This window comes from Hemiscyllium ocellatum, chromosome 43 (genome assembly GCF_020745735.1).
Source record: "Hemiscyllium ocellatum isolate sHemOce1 chromosome 43, sHemOce1.pat.X.cur, whole genome shotgun sequence".
NCBI classification, from domain to species: Eukaryota; Metazoa; Chordata; class Chondrichthyes; order Orectolobiformes; family Hemiscylliidae; genus Hemiscyllium; species Hemiscyllium ocellatum.
In genome coordinates, this window is record NC_083443.1 from 22,120,372 (window position 1) to 22,144,057 (window position 23,686).

The 23,686-nt window shown below is 39.9% G+C and overlaps 1 protein-coding gene across 7 annotated transcripts in view; it reads right to left on the reverse strand.

Annotated features, from left to right (window-relative positions):
• Positions 1-23,686, reverse strand: part of kcnma1a (potassium large conductance calcium-activated channel, subfamily M, alpha member 1a) — an 858,112-nt gene that overhangs the window by 41,937 nt on the left and 792,489 nt on the right. For 5 of the 7 annotated variants that reach the window (XM_060854014.1, XM_060854016.1, XM_060854009.1 and 2 more), the window contains 3 exons: positions 10,921-11,004; positions 10,168-10,298; positions 2,234-2,428 (listed from right to left, as the gene is read on the reverse strand). In XM_060854014.1, coding sequence (XP_060709997.1) covers positions 2,234-2,428; positions 10,168-10,298; positions 10,921-11,004 — 410 coding nt within the window. The remainder of the gene's footprint in view (positions 1-2,233; positions 2,429-10,167; positions 10,299-10,920; positions 11,005-23,686) is intronic. The other 2 variants (XM_060854015.1, XM_060854010.1) reach the window with 1 other exon arrangement.

Below are 23,686 nucleotides of genomic sequence, written 5' to 3' on the forward strand. Positions count from 1 at the left end.
ATCAGTGTGGACCTTGCATGTTCTCCCTGTGTCTACGTAGTGCTTCTTCCGGGTGCTCCAGCTTTCTCCCACAGTCCAAAGATATGCAGGTTAGGTGGATCGGCCATGCTAGAACGCCCAAGGTGTTCAGGGACTTGCAGGGTAGGTGGATTAGCCATGGGAAATGCAGCGTTATGGGAATGGGGATGGGGTAGGTGCATGGGAGGGCTGTTCTTCGGAGAACTGTCGTGGACTCAATGGGCGAAACAGACTGCTTCCACATTAGCGGTTCTATGAAACTAATTGCCAGACAGCAGATGGTAGTGAGCCACTTTCTTTACTACCTCAGTCCACTGTTAGGAACAGAATTCCAGGAATTAGGTTCCAGGAATCAGGTCTAGGGTCCGAGTGGTGATTGATAAAAAGCAGTTGAAGATGATCAGGCTGAAGACACATCCTTGAGGAACTCTGGGATTGAGGCTGAAGTGACCGACCTCAAACAACCACAAGCATTTTTGTTTGTGCTAGGGGTGATTCCAACCTGGGGAGAGTTTGTCTCAATTTCCAGTGACTTTAGATTTGCTAGAGTGCACTGTTATTTTGATGACACACTTGATCAAATACTTCCGTGATGTCAAGGACAATAACTTACACATCACCTCAATTTCAGCTTGTGACGATTTGGATTATGTACTTCACCAGAAAAATTGTAATAATTGTTGAATAGAATTATAATTTTATGCTCCTGGGATATGAAGAAAGTTCATCATTCAGTGGACTATATTCTTCAAGTGGGGTGCAATGGTAAACGATTTGAATTGTTGGTGTAGCTTTGTGGTTACAAACTGGCTGACATGCACTGAAAATTAGCATTTTCTATTAACAATGTATTTTTTTTCAATACATTGGATAATAATACAATAACCTTTTCATATTCTTCACAGAGGAAGCATTAAAATACATGTTTTACCAATATTCCCTCTTCTCTTTAAGCCCTTTTGGACAAGACTTTTGACTGTCAGCTACCCATACGTGTATTCATTAAATAGGGGCTCAGTCATGGAGTTTATTCACCAGACATTGGAGCCAACTGTTTCCTGTCCTCATCAATGTCCAGCATGCGCTGAGAAATGGGAATCAGATCATAGAATCATACAGTACAGAAGAAGCCCTTTGGCCCGTGAGTCTGTCCCACCAAAACTACACTACTGCCAAATCTACATTAGTCCCACTTTCTAGCACTTGGCCCACGGCCTTGAATATTAAGACATTTCAAGTGCTCATCTATGCACTTTTTAAAGATTGTGAGGTTTCCCACCTCAACTAGACTCCTAGGCAGTGCATCTCCGCCACCCTCTGGGTGAAAAACATCTTCCTCAACTTGTCTCTAAACATTCCCCATTTCACTTTAAAAGTGTGTCATTGCCCTTCAACTAAGGAATACCTACTTTCTAACGGTTTTGTGCATGTTCCTCATAATCTTGTACAGCTCTACGCTCAGTTGTAGGAATCTTGAATGACTGATTAGTCCACTCTTAATCCAGGGGCTCCTGGACTGATTGTACTGCCTTTTACAATATAGCTGGTTTTACCTAACTCAGGATCAAACTTGGGACAAATTAACCCTACAACAGACAGTAACAATTGAGTCATCAAGGGTGGTATTTCTACAATTTTAATAAAAGTTATTAACTCCGAATTCTAATTCTCTCTGTGTTGTGTGTGACATCATCCTCTGACTGAGAGGGTGGTGGCCACATGCTGTCTGATCTCCCTCAGCCCTTGATTGCTCCTTGTGGCATTCATGGGCATAGCACAGAGAGATCAGTTTGTTTGTTCTCTCTCTCTCACTGGGTGAACTGTCTGGCCATAGCTCTATTTGTCCCTTCCCAGATAAATAGTTGCATTACTAAGTTCCATGACAGAGCATATTTAAGGACTGATGGATCAATGCAGTAAGCATCATATTACAAATTCATTCACAACAAATTCAAAATTGCTAATTATAATGGGTTAAATTACACAGAATTTACATAAGTACAGACCATTCAAACCAACAGGTCTGTGTTAGTGCAGATGGTTCCACACAAACTTCATATTTCATTTAACCTTATCAGTTTTCTAATCTTGTTCCCCTCATGTTGTGTTCTACTTTACACTGAAATATCCAGAAATACCTGTGCAGAGTAAGAGTGCTAGATACTTTTTTTTGCAACAGAGTGGCAAACTGAGCAAAATAATAGATTCACCTTACCCCAAGGTCTGCAAAGGGGCCATCATACAGAGCCAACTGTGCGACACGACACCTGTCTCTGTTTGCTAGTGTTTGTGGTGTGCTGTAGCCACCTCTCAAGGCATTTTCTTCAGCCAGCATTGATTCCAGCTCTGGCGTGGCTCCCCCTGTTACTAATGTCCGTATCAGAGTCAGGATATTGTCATTGAAGTATGTCTGTGGAGATAAAACAAACTCTTTAAGCGAACGCTATTAAAGTCATCACCAAAGAAATTCAAATTACGCTTTCCAAGGACTTTGTGCAGTTAAAACTAACGTGCTGTCACTTCACATATTTTATCTGGGAAGTGAAAAGACAGCAGACTCCAATTACTCTGTTTTAGTTGTATGTCCCATTAGGTCCTTTCACTATATATCTTTTCTTTCACACACAAATTCAGGTCAGTTTTCTTCTAGACAGAAATTGTAATGATTAATTCCCTCTATAATTGCTGTTAGTGGCGATGCAAAGTCTCCCTCTCTCAGTGTTAACTTCACAACCAATATGAGGCTGAGAAAGATACAAAAGTAGAAGACTCTGGACAGGTTTACAGCCTGTACGAGCTAGAGTGCCTTTTTTCCTCATCACTGATTCAGCTGGGAACAGCCTTTATGCTGAGAATGTCGCTGCACATTACCAAATGTATACTCTCGCAGTCCTCTCCTGCTATCACATCTTGCAGCTTTACGACATGAGCTGACAGAAATCAGACTTAAGGATGTATCAATTAAACATTTTGATTATTTTTTAAATAAATGGATGATGAGGGTAAAGTCCCAGGTGGTCTTGTTTAAAACACTCAAGTGCGCTGGCAAGCACAATTTATTAGGTGCACAGCTACTTCAAGATGACAGCCTGCCAGCATCTATAACCATTCCATCCTGTCAGGTAAACAATCAGTCTTAGAAATATTTACTTAATGTCAATATAATAAATTTAAGTTTCATTAAAGATGATTGTTTTAGTAAAAGAGGCACTGTCCCTTTTATAAGCCTCCATGGGCCATATTTAATATTGTATAACATCCTCATTAGAAAATGCTCTGGCTTTCTCACAAAATTGAATGGATTTCCAAAACCATACAAGGACATGGGGCATAGTTCCATAGGCACCAGCAACCCTCAGTTGTTTTGCTCAAGTGAAACCTTTTTAAATATTTGTTTAAAGGGAATCTGAGTGAGATATTTCCCCCACTGGTAGCCTCTTAGCTTACTCCAATCCTACCTTAACTATCGGTCTAAGAATACAGACTTTCCAGCAAGAATTGACCATATTAAAGTAGACACACTGCGTGAAACACCCCCAGAATTCCCTTCCTTATTAAGAGGCACACAAGGGGTAAGCGGCAGGGTTCAAACAATTGTCCTGATTCATTAGGTAGCAGCCTTGAGAATTAAAATGCAATCCTTTAAAATCTGCTTGCCTGTTTGATCTTTTATACCTCTAATTATTCTGCTGCTAAATTAAAGATGTGCCATGTGAAAGTACAAGGCCCAATTGCTGTCAACTAAAAAGGTCAGACTATAATTACTATTCAGGGTAAGAACTGTGACAAACGTAAAGAAGCAAACCAAAATGAAATTACTTGCTTTTTATCTTTAAGCAAATGTTTTTTTGTACATATGGGACCAAAGTGTGATGCTTGGTGAGAAAGCACGCACATGCATGTTGGCCACGTTAAAATTCATTGAGCTCTGCTTCAGACCAACTTTCTAACTGAGGCTGTCTCAATACACCAAAACCACATGAGCCTTGACATTAACTTGGGGAAAAACAGTCATGGGTGGGAAGCATGGATTGCCATATGACAGAAAAAAAACCCTAGCAGTCAGTTCACTGTAGGTCAAGGTCATTTTAACTCTGGGGATTCACCAGTGGGAAAAAAAATTACAGACAGCAGGTGCGAATGGAAAACCAGGTGGAAGCTTTGCAATCACCTGCAGACCTAAGGAAACAACTCCTGGCCCAAAACTAGCGTTAGAGCTTGAGGTGGGATGGAGCCTCTAAAGCACTGTGGATTACGAGATAGAGTCACAATATTTGATGATGTGTCAGTATCTCAGCTTGTTGCAGTTAAAGTGAAGTTGCAGGATAAATGGAATCATCAGGCCATGCATTTGGAACCTCAAGCTGGCCTTTTCTGCTTAGCAAAGCTGGTGGTGGGTAGCAGTGCTTCAGGAATACATTGTTAGTCCTCCACCCAGTTTAAACCTTGATACTAAAAGCTACCTACCCTGTGAATTGCTTGAAATAGAAAAGCCCAAATGCTGCATTATTAGAAAACTTTCCATTTTGGGAAAAAAAACAATTGTATTAATTTTGAAAATATCGCAGTATTGCTCATTTTTGAAAAGGAAACCGTGACAGTAAAATCTGTTCTTTTTATTACCACAAGCTAATCACATCCTGTCAATCACAGTGTTGTCAAGTCTTTCAGCACCAGTTTTTGACTCTGTGATTGACTGAGAAATAGAATATCTAGCCTTGCAACAGAAATGTCACCAAATGTGATAACACTGCCATCTCTTGTAAGGAGAGACAGGACCCGTAGAACATTGATCCCAGCTTCATTCATACACTTCACAACATTGTAAACCAAAAGGCGTTTAGAAAGTGGAGGGATTTTGCTAATCACTTTTTTCAGTAAAGATTTCTCAGAAACAACTGGAGCTAACAAAGGAAAGCAGAAGTTACTAAACAAAGAAACACTTTGGCTTTATTGTCGAGCAAAAATGCACTTGTCTGTTGGTATGCTCCCCTGTATCCAGCTTCTGTATTCACAGACCCATTTGCGCTAATCAAAGCCTGTTTCTATTCCCATTTCCATCCTTAAGAAAGAGGGAAGAAAGAATTGAAAAACCTAACAACTGAAAACTACTATCAAAAGTGGCAAGTTCTCAACCGTCACAATATTAATGCTGCTGATTCAGACCCTGGCTGCCAATACTACCAAAACAGGTTGGGACCAATTCAAGTGTCATTATATGATAATATAAATTTAATGCCTACGCCTGAGTGGAGGTTCTGACACATGCCAGGAGGATCAGATGTGTGACAAAAGGTACAGGTAAATTGCCTGTCATTGAAATTTTTGTGATCCCTTCAGGACCTTGAAAAGAGCCTTCCCCACACCAATCCTTCCACATCCTCGAGCCTTGGAGATTTCCCTATGATCAACCTGCCCTGATTGCTGTACTATATAAAAAGAAATCTCCTGTCTCCCTCCCCAATGCCATTTGGGGTGGCATGATGCCTCAGCGGTTAGCATTGCTACCTCACAGTTCTCAGGACCCGGGTTTGATTCCACCCTCAGATGACAGTCTGTGGGTGTTTGCACATCCTCCTGGCATCTGCATGGGTTTCTTCTGGGTGTTCTGGTTTCCTGCCACAGCCCAAAGATGTGCAGGATAGGTGGATTGGTCATGCCAAATTGTCTGAAGTGTCCCACCTTTGCAGGCTAGCTGGGTTAGCCTCTATAAAAACGCTATACGAGGTTGGCAACGGGGTCTAGGCGGGATGCTTTCGAGAGGGTCGGTGCAGACCCGATGGGCCAAATGGCCTAATTCCACACTGCAGGGATTCTGTGATTCTATGATTTGAAGAAACTCATCCAGTCAAAGCCTCCTTCCCACCTGCCTAGATATGCAGATAACCTGGCTTGTGTCACACATGGTTTCACTCAAACACTCTCAAAGTCACCCAGGCATTACATTCTGTAGGACTTCATTGCCGACTTGGCTTTTTTAACACTAATTCATTGCTTTTCCATTTCCTCCCAGCTCCACATATTGACTTCTTTGTGTCTGTACAACATTGAAAAGTGTCAAGGAATCAAATCTCCTAGCACCAAGAATAGGGTTAGAAATAAATTCAACTTTTCGCAGTTGTCACTCCTGGTGAATCTTAAGGACCGAATCTTTGGGACAAGTGGCCGAGCTCAATAACCTGACATTTAGTCTTTCGCAATGCATGAGGCATTTATACCACAGGACTGTTTCACCAACAAGAGGGCAGCATGGTGGCTCACAGCACCAGGGTCCCAGGTTCGATTCTAGCATCGGGCGACTGTCTGTGTGGAGCTTGCACATTCTCCCCGTGTCTGCATGGATTTCCTCCGGGTGCTCTGGTTTCTCCTCACAGTCACAAAAATGTGCAAGTCAGGTGAATTGGCCATGCTACATTGCCCATAGTGTTAGGTGCATTAGTCAGAGGAGAAATGGGTCTGGGTGGGTTACTCTTCGGAGGGTCGGTGTGGACAGAATGGGCCGAAGGGCCTGTTTCCACACTCTGGGGAATCTAATCATAAAGAGGAAGACAACCACAGCTGTTGGCAGAGAAGAGAGATGGCTGGTAGCAGCTGGTCGTGCCTCTGTCACAATGCCAGCTGTCTACAGAACATTACCTTATATGTAGACTGCTTGCCACAAACATTAAAAAAAATGAAAAATCTACAACTGCAAAACAGTTCTCTGTTTCACTTTGAAAAGTGGGGGAAGCCACAAACAATATAGATGGAAAATATCTAATTGAGTTATACAGCCATCTTTAATAGCCCCTACCAATACAAGCTTGAAATCATATGGAATGATCTACAATCAATAGGAACCTCCACAGATGGGAAAGTTGAACCAATTGAACTGCAGCAGAAATTTCTACTATTAGAGGGGAAAAAAAGAACTGCTTTTACTTTGGAAACATGCAGCGGGAAATTCAGTGCCTGCTACTCAGCCAGTAGAAACAATGAGCAGCTCCAGGGATTGTATGTGATTGTAAGTGAATTACAGACCCACAGCTCTTAGTGAAGCAAGCTCAGCATTAACATGTAGCAGCTATCTGCGATTTGACAATGCTGTCAGCCGGGATGATAGATGAGAGTTGTCTGCTAATCATCAACACCTTTGTTCAATGTGAAATGTTGCTTGAATGATGTTTTGTTCTAACTGTTTTTCAAAACCAAGCAAGAGCCCAAATTGAGACATCAAATCAGCATAGTGTTTCAACACCCAGAAATACCTCCGCGTTGCCGGCAATTTTTGGACCACACCAGCCAACAAGAAGTATATTATGCCAATGTCCTACCCATGAGCCCACACAGCTTTCAGGGATTCTTATTTGGGCAGCTCAGTGCTGCAGTGACCTTGTTAAATCATCTAATGTGCACAATACAGCTCCATTTGATGGCAGTATATGTGAAAAGTGTGTTGACAGAAACTTCACTTGGCTGATACTGCTGCAAGTCAGATTGTCTGATCAATCTGACAGATTCATTTATAAACTTTCGCCTATTAGTGCAACTTGGATTCAACTTAAATTTGCATCTGGTGCCAGCCCTGGATTTACGAATTCTCTATTTTTGTTGTTGTAGCATCATATTTCTTGCAGAGACGGACTCTCAACAGTCACAGAAAAGGCATCCGAAATAATGCAGCAGTTTTTACAAAAAAACACAGCTCAATACTTCATGCTCAAGTTCATAAATTAACAATCTCCCTGCATTTTGCTTTAAACGTCACAGGAATTTGCAGCGCCTGTGCTCATACTCTATATATACTAGAGATTGCTCTAATGCCAAAATGATGGGGCTATACTTCACTAATTGTCAGCTGCATTTACATCCATGTTAAATGGAAATGAAATCATGTCTGTTCTACTTAGTGGAAAGTTCCAAACATCCTTGATCTGAAGCTGCATCACATACTGAAGAGTGAAGGACGATCCCAACCACTATAGCTAGTTCTTTACTGTTCATAATTATGATCCTAACCTTCCCCTTCTCTTGCTTGACTCATGCTAACTCATGATTTCACTCACTACACACTTCCCCATCCTATTGTCAATTAAGCACCATTAACAGCTTGCATTTATATAGCACCTTTGACCTAAGGTTTAGGAAGGCAACCCTCAAGCTTGTGGCCTTGGCCATCAATGGTACATCAATATGACTTAGATACACTCAGGGCTAGAATTAGAGGAACACAGGTTGTGGGCATAGGGGAGATTACAGAGATAGGGAGAGACAAGGCTTTGCAGGGATCTGAAAACAGAGATGAGTACTTTCAAGATGGAGACATTTACAATCAGGAGTGAATGTAGACTGAGTATAAGAACAATGGGTTAACAGGGATCTAGGAAAGCTTTGGATGCTGTGCAGTTTATGGAGGGTAGAATGTGGTTGGCCAGTCAGAAGTGGATGGCAATAGTACTTCAGAGGTTTATTTAGCATTTGGGTTCAGGCAGTGACAGAGGGGAAATGCTTTGGTGATGGTGCAAATACCGGGCTGGAAACTCAATACAGAGGCAAGTATTTCGCCAAGACTATGAACAGTCTAATTCAGTCAACAGACCATTGATGGAGAATCTTAACAAAGATTTTCCTTAGTATTGCATACTATGCTTACTTTATATTCACCTCTTCAAATTGCTCACTGACTTCTATCCCTCTAATTCCCTCTCTCTCTCCTCTCAAGCTGTTCTTTAAGAGCTACCTCTTTCTCCAAGTTTTTGTTTAGCTGCCCTGATAGCTCTGTATGTGACTGAGTATTACATTTTTCTGAAAATACTGGAGATACTTTTAAAGGCACTATATAAATGCACGTTGTTACTCGTGTTGAGCATCCTGTGTTTGCTGGAATAGCCTGAAATGGCTGCTGAATGAAATATTTAATGTTCAGTAAACTCAGGCCTTGTCCTGACAAATTGAGAGGATAGCTGTCAAAGGTGACTCTTCCAACCATTACATTTCAGCTGCATTGGAGCACTTAGCTAACCGAGTTCCATTATTTCAGAAATCCATTCAGTAAGAATCACCGGCTGACTTAACTGTTGTTCACTCTTATTATTTTGAAGAGATGCTTTGAAAGCTTTTGATCGTTTTCAAAGTAAACCCAGCTTTCTCGACTTAGTGTTTTATTTTGAGAAAACAAGAGGAGCCCTTAAAACCATAGGTTTTGTTACAATCAAGGGCCTCAAAGGATCAATCCTGCGGCATATTTCTCACAGTTCAACACCACCATAAAACTTTACACTTCAATACTTTTACTACAAATTGTGTTAAACCAACAGGCCAGTTACACTCTACAATTTGCATCAATTGTGAAGAAGCTTTGGCTTCAAGCTGACGTGAACTGCAAACTTCAACACTGGTACAAAGTTGTCCAAATTGGACTGAGACCAGCAGTGTGAGTGGGCCTTGAGGTAGTGTGCTTTCCCACTGCTTCAGCATCCCAGCAGCTGCACTATAATAGCAGTTAGTATGAAGGGAATTCTAAGCACATCCCTAATGGTTGGACTGACTGCTGGGGAACTTCTTAAAAAAAACTTTATTTCCACCTTTTAAAGCAAACAACTATCCCGTCGGCTCTTAGTTACCATTAAAATTTAACTGGTGTTTGAATGCCTGCAAGCAGAGCTCAAGTGCTTCAGCTTTTCTGGCCAGCGAACAGTGTGGAGCCAGCTGCACAACTTGCACTGCTGATCCCTCAACACTTTGACCAGGTAATTAGCTCAGACTACTACCTGTAATATCACACTGCACCCATACGGTCAACATCAATGCTACTGTAATCTGAATGAGAAGGACCAGCTCTTTAAAAATTTGCTTCTTAATTGAAGGAATGCCTTTGTTTCACGTACAATTCTAATGTTGCTATTTGCAGTTTACTTTGGCCACCTTGAATTGTAGCAGCAGACTTATTAAAACACACAGCATGTGAGATCTTCAAACGCCCAAAGGCTTGACCAATCCCTGCTAAGCTTTGGGTTTTAAACGACCAATGGATCTGTCAATGAGTGATTTACAGCGAAGGGTCTATTTTTAAAAATTCCACATCAGATGAGCTTGTGAATTCAACTGCAAGCAATAGAGAGAAAAGACTGGACATGAAGAAGAAAAGCACATCAGCTTGCTTTTACTTACAGCACTCATTAGAGAGTCTAACACACTGACAGCGAATGCTGTCCCGCACGCGAATGGCTGTGTCAAATACAACTCAGTATCTGGGTCATCATCATCATCTTGGTCCAAGAATTGAACATTCGAGTCATTCACTGGAAGGATCAAAAAGCAAGGCAACAAGTTATCAGCAAACACACTGAATGGATCATAAGGCATAATGGAAGTTATTGAACAGTCAGCATTAGCTTTAAGAAATTAGAGATTGTCATCTATTAAGATTTTGCTCTAACGTATTACATATTTCATCGCAAAGTGCAAAGCATAGCAAGCAGGTAGAAGTTATTATTTCTTTTACAATCCCTGAACTCTGTCTTCAGAGTAAATCTAGCAAAAATAAACAGTTTGAAAGAAGGTTTGATCTGAAGTCTTGTTTTGATTTTTTTCCCCCTCTACTCAGACTTTCTGCGAGAGCTGTGGAAAGAACTGTCAATCAACATGACAGAGGCTGATGAATAGGCTGAAGCTGCAGAAATGAACTGCAAGCAAAATACTATGGAAACAGCTGCAAGGACAGAACAGTGAGGTCAAAGAGCAAGAGATATTCTGTGAAAATAATAATCATTAAAAATAAATTAGAAGGACACAACTAAGGCAGCCAACCTCAATCATAGCCAGCAAAAGAAAGGCACTAATACTGGAGAAATCTCTCTCAGCCAAATGAAAAGAAGTGATGAGTGAAGTGAAACTGTGGACAAAGGAGAAAGGGCTGCTTACCCAACTCAGTTATCATTGGTATGTTGGCTCCAATGTTTTTTTCCTGACTGAATGAAACCAAAGGGAGCAATTTGCCAGGTTTAACTAATAATGAATGAGAAATTGGTAAACAGGAGAGCACAAAGGCACAAAAAGAAACATACAGGTAATAATTTTAAAGAGCACCAAAATAGAGAACCAAGTTCATTAAATATTTACCATCACAAGAAACAGTTTTGAAGCAAAGAATAGCTTTTCATTAAGTAGAAATCAAAGACAACAGGATTGACTATACATTAGAAGAGGCAGTAAAAGTTTTTGTTTGAACTCTTTAAGAACCACCATATATATATTTGATAGCCATGAGGAAAGGTTTATTTTTGACAAATCCTTCCAATTTTCTCCACTCCTTCCTTGAAGGTACTGAATCACAAATCAATGGCACTGTCCATCTTCCCACGCTTCATCCACATGGGACTTAATTTTGAGGCCAGTGGGTACAGCTGGTTGCTCATTTAGGGGATATCACAGCCAAATTTGACATGGTTTATGTCAATATAAAGCCTTGAAAATTCCAAGGAAAAGTACTGGAGAATGAACAGGAACAGGAATACTGGCTGACAATTTCCCTTCTTAGTTTTCTCAGCTGAAATCAGATGCTACAGATAGGAATGTGGTACGAGACCTTTGTGCAGTAGGTAGTAGAACCACCTGGATGAATTTTCCCGTTATCCCCTACACACACCTCAGATCAGGAGATACAGCACTTTTAAAGAAAGCGCTTGTTGTCCTTGAAAGAAAAACTTCAAAGAAGTCATTATTATGAAAATTACCATTGTCAGTTAGTTTCTGTCAGCAGAAATCACACATCACACATGTATAAACAACCCCTGCCAAAATGCACAATATTTAATAGTCAGGTGCTCAGTGACTTGCTTTGCTACTGAGAATACAGATTGTGTGTGTCAGTTTATGGGAACTTGAGAAAAATACCAAGCATGTATTCACATAGTGAGAATATTTTAGGTGGCAGTGTGCTATTTATTGTCCACACAACAATGACAGCCAAGGGCTCATGTTGGGGAGTGATTAAGTAATGGTGGCCTCATCACAAGGAAAAATGCACAACCAAGGACATTCACCTCTGTTTACTCAAGGAGACTTCTTGTCTCGACAAAGTAGTACTTGGCTCATATGCCTGACCAGTAATGAATTTTATTTTCTCACATCAGGTGCCTCCTAGCTAGAATTCAGTATGGAATAGAATGCCAACTTGAAATGCATTAATGCCCGTGGCAGCAACCAGCTGAATGGATCTCTGATGAGACAGTGAAGTTCTTCCTTAAACAAGCATTTTGGAAAACCTCTCCAACAATTGATATGGGACTTAATTATTTGAGTACAACAGAATGGAAGGTACAGTGCAATTTTCAAATTGTAAGCCAAAACAAAATAATAATTGACAGATTACATCGTATGTATATGTATGATTCAGATATGATGGCACTTTTAATTCAATGGTTATGTCGATACCCATTAGAAAATTCAAAACACCTCTTTCTCTTCACACTCAACAGGTTTATTTCTTCAGAACTCCTTCAGTAGGGATAAAATATTAAATCAGTGAACATAGTCAAGGATCTTGAGTGAACATGCACTCTCATTACTCTGACTTGAAAATATTTTGTCAAATGTCCAGTTGGCAGCTGTGGGAGAAAGGTTGCTCTATGACCTTTATTGCTTTTATATGTGCATGAGACAGTGCATTCATAAAGCACCCAAACGCAGCAGTGATCGAAATGAAAAACTAGCTTCCATTCTAGTGTTAGCAAACCAGGTGAGAAACCTTTTGTAGCTCACCGAAGTGTGACAACAGCAATTTGATGTCATTTAATATCACTGCAATTTTTGCAAGGTGACAGGAACTGAGACACCATCTCTATCATGTAAGGCAGAGATGAATGTGCAAGTACTGAAGCAAAGAGTGAATAGATTTTGTATCAGGTTGTTTCGACATTTACAATTACAGAGAACACACACACAGAAGTTTTAGAATTGTGGCAAAACTACTAGGCTTACACAGCGTTATGATGTTAGTACGCCAGAAAAAAGGGTACTGTATGCTGCATGTGTCATGTAATATACCCACATTGGACACGTGGTCAGGTCATCAATACTTTACAATGATCTGGATTGTAGATTCAAGGAGCAATAAATCAATTGGAAAGAAAAGCATAAGGGGAAAGTTCACATTGATAAAGATTGAAATGGACACGTTTTCTTTGCTGCAGCTAGTCTGTGAGAGGGTGAACATGAAAATATCTGTATTATAAAAAGGGACACTGTTAATTCTAACATATACATATGATCCAAGTTTTGATTAATAAGACATTATAGAAACAGAGATTCACTGATCAATTCATTGAAATGTTTTGGCAAATGGCAAGTCAACTCCAGGCTGGCACATGAATCTAAAATCAGATGGAAGGAGGTTAACATGCTCGTCAGAAGTTGTTTTCCCCGGCGCCTGAAGATTAACCAGTCTGTCTCTGTTATGCTGGAAGTCAAAAGGCTATAAAACCACAGTTGACTGTAAAGAAAATGAGTTCTGGATCAAGACTGTAGGACAGAACGCAAAGGAATTATCATTGATTAAAATGGCTCACAGAAGCCAGAGAGCATTGTGAACTAATTATTTTAATATTTCATTAGACAAAGCTAAATTGAATCTGATTTTAACTTGCTACTATATAAGTTTACCACACTGTGAAGGAAAGGAACTTAATGATTTCAGCAAATCTATGTTTCAGTTTGTTTGCCTTGGACTTCCTTTAGTGAAACTGAAGAAACATTAATGCAAAATAGAATGGCTCCAAACCAATGAATGCTGGGATTTAGTTGTTATCTTTAGTTGTTATATTGAATATCTGGGATTTAGTGGATTAAGGCCACAAGTGAAAACAGGGCAGTGCAAATCAAATCACTTTGCAAATAGTTAACTCATGGTTCACATCTTTTTTGTATTTAAGTTTCAATTTTAGGAATAAAAGCTGAAAAGTGAAAGAAGAATGCAATAAATGCAACTGAAGTACCTTGAAGTCTATTACACTTAAAGTTTGGGAAATGATGCTTGAAGAGATTAAACAATTTGTAAAATAGAATTAAAATAGAAGGAATTGTTTTTGTGATTTTATATTCATTCAGCAGATGTGGACCTCATTGTCTGGACCAATGTTTTTTGCCCATCTCTATGGGAACATGATGGTGAGATGCCTTCTTGAACCACTGCAGTCCATTTGGTGTACATGTCGCTACAATGTTGTTAGGGAGAGAATCCAGGATTTTGAGCCAGTGAAATTGAAGGAACAACAATATACTTCCAAGTCAGAATAGTGAGTGGATTTGAGAGGAGCTTGCAGATGGTAGTCTTCCCATGTACCCGTGGCCCCTGTCCGAGATGATAGTAGTCATGGATTTGGAAGCTATTATCTAAGAAGTTTTGGTGAATTTCAGCCGTGCGTCTTATAGATGGTTCACACAGCTGCTACTGAATGTTAGTGACAGAGAGAGTGAATATATTTGGACACGGTGCTAATCAAGCAGGCTGCTTTGTCTTGGATGGTGTCAAGCTTCATAAATATTATTGAAGCTGCATTCATTTATGCAAGGGGGGAGTATTCCGTCACTTTTTTGACTTTTGCTTTATAAATAGTGAACAAACTTTGGAAAATCCAGAAGGTGAATTATTTATTGCAGGATTCCTTTGTCCTGCTGTTGTAGCCATTTATATAGCTAGCCCAGTTCAGGTTTTGATCATTGGTAACCTCAAGGGGTCAGTAGTGGGGGATTCAGCAATGGTGTTGCCATTGAATGTCAAGGGGTAATGGTTAAATTCCCTCTTGTTAGAGACGGTCATTGTCAGGCACTTGCACAGCACGAAGGTTACTTGCCATTTGTCAGCCCAAACTAAGACATAGTCTAGGCCTTGCTACATCGGTTTTGAAGGTTTGATGGACATCTCACTTGAATTGGATATCAAGTGGGTTTGGATAGAAAAAAAAAAGTGAAATCAGGAGCTTCATTCGGTTTTAAAATAATTTTGCGAAAGATTGCACCATTCAGTTCGAGTATTCAAAAGGCTGGGCGGGACTGGCTAATTCAATTGGTCCGGTGGTACAGCATAGTTCAAAATAATGCCAACAGCACAGGCTTGATTCCCATTCAAACTGAGGTAGACCTGGGACCTGTCTTCACTTCTGCTCCATCCTTGATGTGGTGCCCCCTCACAAACTATGTAGCCAACTGTTCCTCTCTGATACATATGCCTACAGTTCCTTATGAACTGTGGCTAATTATCTACCTACCTACCTACCTTCAGTAAGGTGAATTGAATCAACTAATGATTCAGTGAAGAATAGAAAAATGCAGATAGAGGTCTCAAAATGACACAGGAGTTATTGATCACATATAGTCCCAAAATAAAACTAGGGTGATTGGCTGAGTACTGGCTGGTCTAGTTTCTACATTCCTCAGTGATTACTATGTAGCCTGACAAAGTCAAACTGCCACAGCAGATGAACACCACCATGTGAAGCTTCAGCAGGGTCATTGAATAAATTTGTTGTCTCTAAATGTGTCATATTCCAATAAAAGTAATGTTCATTATTTATTTTGTGCTTGATATACTATTTCCAAATATTATATTTCTACCTATTGAAAGTAATTAGGAAGAAAAAGCTGCAAAACCCTTTACATATTATTCCTTAATTAAAATCACATTTTAACTAATTCCAAATTTTCTGAGAATTTGTGTGAAAATTAATATAAATAATTTTTCAGGAATTCTAAATTAAGTGTCTTCTCACCAAGAATAACCTGCTCAATATATATTATCTAGTATTTTCTTTCATGTTGTTTCTTAATTAGGTTCAAACAACCTTTCAACTTAACTTGATTTTCAATCTGTAATTTTTTAAAATTACTTTTGTGACAGGCAGCTGCACTGGAACTCAACGTGCTTCACTTTCAACATCAAGTACTGCAAGGTTAGATGGAGTACAGGTAGTGAGTTAAGAGGATATAAAACTCCCTCTCGTTCAACTAACAACATGAGGCTGACTGCCTCTGTGCACTAGTTCCAGTAAAAGTCCTAAACTCTTTCATGACTTCATTGGATTAATCTGTGGAGAGAAGTTTTGAGAAAAACTGTATCATGATTGTGTTAGGACAGGGTTTCTACTTCCTGATCTAATAATCTGCGTTGGGCTGAGTGTTATAGGCAATTTTGGACCCAAATCCAAATTTATTTCACTTTCATCCTCTCACTCACAACAGGGTGAGACACTCATCTCAGCAAACTTTGATGTAAAGGTGAATATTAGTCCAAAACGTGTATTTTTGAGGCTATGTCTTCGTATGCTAGTTTCACCTGCCCACATCATTCACTTTCAACTAGTTTTATGCTGGAAACATGTTAATAAATAATTAAGGATGAATTCCCCCCAGGTGGTCTAATCTCTCTGGGGATGTTGCTAACTTACCTGGAAGCAGCCTCACAGTTGTTGCATTCTGAGCAGATCACCCCAACAGAAAATGCCACATTCACAGTGACTGCTGCTGGGGACATTACACCTCCAAATCTCTGGGGCCTGCCTGGCACCAGCACTCAAAATAATTTTCAAGCACCCCTGAGGGGGCAACAATAAATGGACGTTCCGTCACATTATCCTTGCAGCCTGAACATCAACCAGATTCCTCTACTGAGTCACTGACCCACTGATTGGGGTGGCAATGAGATCTGTTAGATCAGCACGCTTTACTGGACACATGACCGAGTGGCAGCCAATAAACAATATGTCTGTCAAGGTCGCACTACTTGCTTGAAAGGCTTAAAAACCTCATGTGGTCCGGATGTTGGGATGAACCTGCATGTAAAATCTCTGTCTACATGTCTATTCACCTAACCAGTAACACTCAAGTCAAAAAGAAATACATTCAATGATGGAGAAGAAAATCAGGTGAATTAGATACCAGATCAAATTAGATAAAACAAGTGAAATAGTTTTGGTCTCCTTACTTAAGAAAGGATGCACTGGCATTAGGAGGAGTGCAGAGGAGGTTCACTCGGTTAATTTCAGAGTTGAGGAGGTTCGATTATGAGGAGAGACTAAATAGACTGGGATTATATTCATTGGAATTTAGAAGAATGGGGGTGGGGGGGATCTGAGAGAAATGTATAAAATTATGAAGGGAATAGACAAGATAGAAGTTGAGAGGATGTTTCCACTGGCAGGTGAAACTAAGACAAGAGGGCATAGCCTCAAGATTAGAGGGAGCAGATTTAGGATTGAATTGAGAAGGAACTTCTTCACCCAGAGGGTTGTGAATGTATGGAACTCCCTGCCCAGTGAAGTAGTTGAGGCTTCCTCAGTAAATGCTTTCAAACCTAAGATAGATAATTGTTTTGAATAATAAAGGAATTAAGGAATAGAGTGAAAGGATAGGTAAGTAGAACTGAGGCCATGAAAAGATCAACCATAATCTTATTGAGGTGCCAGATGACCCACTCCTGCTCCTAGTTCTTATGTTCTTATGTTTTTAAAGGGACCAAAGGAAAAAGAAAAGAAAAAATTGGATCAGGAAACATAAAGGAGAAAATGTAACATTTAGCATACCTCTAACAACAATTTTCAATCTGCCAGAGTGAGACTGCAGAGATTTTTATTGTTCACTTTGTGGGAGTCCATACTTGCATCAGGACAACAGAGTGCCCTAATAATAGTGCTTGTGCTCTGAAATAGCAGTCCTAACTATCTGCAGAAAATTTAATTTGTATATATGTGTTGTCGACAAGCTCCCATTTTGTGATGCTAATTGCTCAGCAGTTTGTGACAATTTGCAAATCATTGCATATCTCCTCTCACCTCAAATTGCTGTCTTATTTACACACTATTAACTGCATGCGCCTTATACTCCCAGTAAAATCTGGGTCAAAGCTATTCACTATGTTGCCCAGGCAACTTTGCTCATTAATGCAACTATTGTATCTTTAAAAGAAAGTCAAAAGGTTACTGTATGTTTTCATCATGATAACCATGTCCCACACAAAAAAGGAAGAAGGATTATTACAATTATAGTAGATTTTATATGACATGTTTAATATATCCTATTCAAAGCCTTTATCATAACTAACTACAATTATATCCTAGTGAACTTGCAGTAATCATGTCACAGTTGTTAACCTCTGGTGTAAATACTGACATAAATGACTGCACTTCAGAAAAAAGTAGTTCATTGTGTGAAACACTTCGGAGATATTTCAATGTGAGAAGGTTTTAAATGTGTGGCTTATTCTTGTCGTGTGAAAATTAATCAAGGGTATGAAGCAGATTGCCAGCACCAGCACTGAAACAAAAAGAACAGTACAGAGGTGAAATATTTTGGAATTTCTATTTGTCTATGTACAACTGCAACAAAATTTACTTCAAAATAACAATATAAAGTTAACAATCTGTTTGTAAGAGGTTAAATCCACTAACTCAAGCAATATTAATTAGATTTAGCTGAACCTGCTGGTTAAGTGTTGCTTCCTGCACACATTTTCATCTTAAAACAAATGAAATTCATTTAAACATACCATATATATCAAGACCTACTTATATTAGCATGGCCTATTTATTCAAGGATTGCAGATGGTTGTTGGAGGGAACCATTCTAGGACAGATATGGTATAAAAGGGTTGATGTCAAATCAGCTGCCTCTTCCAATCTCTCTTCCTGGTGATTTCAATGGATGAGATTCTGGAGGGGTTTACAATGAATGGTCATTTTGCTCTCACTGAGTTTGCATTACTATTGTTAAGTTACAATGAGACCTGTTAATTAACAAATAAAGAATGATTTGGTGTGGGCATATCTTGAAGACATAGGAAGAGAAATAAATTGAAAGAGTGACAGCACTTTTCTCAAGCTTGTGCCAATCGTAAAAATGATTGGGCAGAAAAGTTATAATTAGCCCATCAACATGGTCATATTTTGCACAACTTGTTTTATAAGGAATTCATGAAAAAATTGTAATTTAAATTTACAATCAAAGCACAGTTTTGTGTTTGTGATGGGGGAGTCACAAATTGGGTCTCATTGCACTCGAACATTCATTAGATTATTTTTCAGTATATTGAAGAGTGACACATGGTCACAGAGAGCGAATTGCAGATTTCAGTTCAGCTATCAATATGTTTTATCATTTTGATTCTTCAATTGTGTCAGCTTAAAACAAAGCATTGAGCAGTAAGGTTTCATAGAAGCTTCATAGAATCTCTACAGCATGGGCAATGGAAAGATCAAGCTCAGAGTGTAAAAATTCCAAAAGTCCAAGGACTGATAAATTGAACCTGAGAAATTGTGTGATGCAGGCCCAACATTTCTAATATTGCCTTATTGCAAATACCAACTTGGCAGAGATTTCACAAAAATATTTTTTTTCCAAAGGCATTTCTTACTCATGCAGACACTATGTGAGTTACTTATGAGTCATCCCAGCCTCATCCTTTGCACACCAGGGACAGGTAGAACCTCAGTGCGTAATGACACGCAGTGTTTGCATACCGAGAGTCTATGCACAGCTTTATGTATCTGTACACAAAGGTGACCATCAAGTGGAGGGCAGCATTGGGTACATTGTTCCCCCCTCTCAACTTATTCAGAGTTTGTATATGGTGTCCCTGTGGTCAGGACCCATATCTGACCTCCAGATGAAGTGGAACTCGGCACGGGTGACTGAAATAACTGATCATTTTGAAATCATGACATAAAGCATAACACATTTCCAAAGTAAAAATATAACGATAATATTTCCTACTGACCAACATTTTACTGTGGGTACGACGGCTGCATTCATATCATTGGGATATAAAAGGATGCAGCGACAGAGATAGTGAATGAACTGGTGGTACATCTCCCAAGAATCCTTAGATTCTGGAAAAGTCCTAGAAGACTGAAAACTATCAATGTAACAACTTTATTTAAAATGGGAAGCAAACAGATAACTGTAGGCCACTTAGGGTAGCCTTCTGTTGATGGAAAAATGATAAGAATCCGATATAAAGGATGAAAGGGTAGCGTATTTAGAAACATATATTCATACAAGTCAGTACAGCTTCCTGAGAGGAACTTGTGCCTGACAACTTTACTAGAATTCTTCAGGGAAATTAGAGTGTAAATTTAAAATTCTTAGGGCATTCAGCCATTCGAGTCTGCTCCACTATTCAATGAGGTCATGGCTGATCTGATAATCTTCAATTCCATTTTCCTGCCTTTTCCCCATAACCTTTGATTCCTTGACTGATTAAAATCTGTCCATTTTGGCCATGAATATACTCAACGTCCAGTTATGAAAGCCATAAGACTATAAGATATAGGAGCAGAATTAAGCCATTCGGCCCATTGAGTTTGCTCACCCATTTGATCATGGCTGATGTGTTTCTCAATCCCATCCTCCTGCCTTCTCCATTGATCCCTTTACTAATTAAGCCTATTTATCACTGTCTTAAATATACTCAATACTGTGGCTTGCACAGCCTTCTGCATCAATGAGTTTCACAGATTAATTGCCCTCTGGCTGAAGAAATGCCTCCTCATCTCAATTCTAAAGGATCATCCATTCACTGTGGCTGTACATTTGGGTCCTAGTCTCTCCTACTACTGGAAACTTTTTCTACATGTCCACTCTCTCCAGGCCTCTCAGCATTCTGCAAGTTTCAACGAGAGACCCCCTTCATATCTTTCCAAACTCCATTGAGTATAGACCCAGAGTTCTCAACCATTCCTCTTATATCAAGACCTTCATCCCTGGGATCATTCTTGTCAACCTCCTCTGGACCCCTCCAAGGCCAGCACATTCATCCTAAGATATAGGGCCCAAAACTGCTCACAATATTCCAAATGCAATCTGAGAAGAGCCTTATACAGCCTCAGCATTACATCACAGCTCTCATATTTTAGCCCTCTTGAAATGAATCACATTTACTTTTAACTGCCAAATGAGGCTGCATGTTAATCTTAAGAGAATCCTGAATGAGGAATCCCGAGACTTCAAAGCCTTTCCTTGTTTAGAAAATAGCCTCTACTCCTCCTAAAGTGCAAAGCCTCACACTTTCTCACATTGATCCATCAGTCATTTCTTTGCCCACCATCCTAGCCTGACCATGTTCCTCTGCAGCCTCCCAGCATCTTCAGCACTATCTGTCACTTCCATCTATTTTTGTTTCATCTGCAAATTTGGCAAAAATTCCCTCAGTTCCTTTGTCCAGATTGTTAATGCATAACATCAATAGCTGTGGTCCCAATACTGACTCCGATGGAACTCTATTAGTCACCAGCTATTATTTGAAACAGACCCCTTTATCCTCACTCTCTGCTTTCTGCCAGTCAGGCAACCCTCTATCCATGTCAGCACATTGCTTCTAACATCATGGGCTCTTACCTTATATAGCACCGACCTGCGCAGCAGTGATCTTCTGGCACACCACTAGCTACAGACTGACATCCTGAAAATTCACCCTTTATTTCAACTCTCTAATCTTCTTTTAGTTAGCCAATTCTCTATCCATGTTAATATACTACCTCCAATACCAAGGGCTCCTATCTTATTAAGTAGCCAAATGTGTGATATCTTATCGAACAAGTTCTGCAAATATAAATATATTACATCTAATGCTTCAGCTATCCTTCTTGTTTCCTCCTCAAAAAAGTCTAATAAATCTCATGAATGCATTCTGACTCTGCTTGATCATGTTTTTACATTTCGAAATGCTCTGCTTTTACACCCTTTAAAATAGACTCTAACGTGTTCCCATCAACAGACATGAAGCTAACTAGCCTATAGTTACTTGTTTTAGCCTCCTTTCTGTTTTATATAAAGGTGTTGCATTGGCAGTTTCCAATTCCTGGGGAAGAGAAAGCCGAGAAAAACTGAAGATGCTGAAAATTAAAAGTAAAACAAAATACTGCAACAACTTAGCAGCGTCAGTGGAGAGAAAGCAGAGTTAATATTTCAGGTCCAGTGACACTCTTTCAGAACAGGACCTAAAAAAGGCAACTGCTTTCTCTCCACAGATACTGCCATACCTGCTGCGTTTCCCAGCAACGTCTGTTTTGTTTCCAATCTTCTGGGCTTTTCCAGAAATCTAAAGATTTGAGGGGGATTACTACCAATGGTCAACTTGGGCCATTATAATAGCTGCAAGCAAGTTACGTATGTTGTTGTAACACTGATTGAAGTTAGAAAGATGATTGATATAGATGTTCAACAAAATTCATTTAAATACACTCCAAGGTCTCTTTGTTCAGCAACACTCCCCATGACCTTACTTTAAGTGAATAAAGTCCTGCTAAGATTTGCCTTTCCTAAATGCAGCACCTCGCATTTATATAAATTAAACTCCATCTGCCACTCCTCAGCTCATTGGCCTATCTGTACCCATTGTACTCTGAGGTAACCTTCTTTGCTGTCCACTATAACTCCAATTTTGGTGTCACCTGCAAACTTACTAACTATACTCCCTATGCTCACGTCCAAATCATTTATATAAAGACAAAAAGCAGTGGACCCAGCACTAATCCTTGTGACACACCACTGGTCATAGACCTCCAGTCTGAAAGTTATTGCTGAAAGTCCACCATCACTCTTTGACTTCTACCTTCGAACTGGTTCTGTATTCAAATGGATAGTTCGCCCTCTATTCCAAGAGATCCAACCTTGCTAACTTGTCTACCATGAGGAACCTTATCAAACACATGACTGAAATCCATAAAGATCACATTCACCATGCTGCCCTTGTCAATCCTCTTCATTACTACTTCAAAAAACTCAATCAAGTTCATGAGACATGATTTCCCATGTACAAAGCCACGTTGACTATCCCAAATTAGTCCTTGCCATTCCAAATACATGTAAATCCTGTCCCTCAGGGTTCCCTCCAAGAATATGCCCACCACTGATGTCAGGCTCAACGGTCTGTAGTTCCCTAGCTTTTCCTTACCACCTTTCTTAAATAGTGGCACAACATTAGCCAACCTCCAGTCTTCCAACACCTCACCTGTGACTATTGATGATATAAATATCTCAGCAAGGGGCCCAGCAATCACTTCCCTAGCTTCCCACAGAGTTCTAGGGGCAGCAGGATGTATACACTTAATGGTAAGGTCCTGGGGAGTGTTGCTGAACAAAGAGACCTTGGAGTGCAGGTTCATAGTTCCTTGGAAGTGGAGTCGCAGGTAGATTGAATAATGAAGGCGACATTCAGTATGCTTTCCTTTATTGGTCAGAGGATTGAGTATAACAGTTTGGAGGTCATGTTGCAGCTATACAGGACGTTGGTTAGGCCACTTTTGGAATATTGTGTGCAATTCTGGTCTCCTTCCTATCAGAAGAATGTTGTGAAACTTGAAAGGGTTCAGAAAAGATTTGCAAGAATATTGCCATGATTGGAGGATTTGAGCTATAAGGAGAGGTTGAATAGGCTGGGGCTGTTTTCCCTGGAGTGTCGGAGGCTGAGGGTTGACCATATAGAGGTTTATAAAATCATGAGGGGCATGGATAGGGTAAACAAATAAGGTATTTTCTCTGGGGTGGGGGAGTGAAGAACTAGAGGGTGTAGATTTAGGGTGAGAGGAGCAAGATATAAAAGGGACCTAACACGCAACTTTTTCATGCAGAGGGTGATGCATGCATGAAATGAGCTGCCAGAGGCTAGTACAATTACAACATTTAAAAGGCATCTGGATGG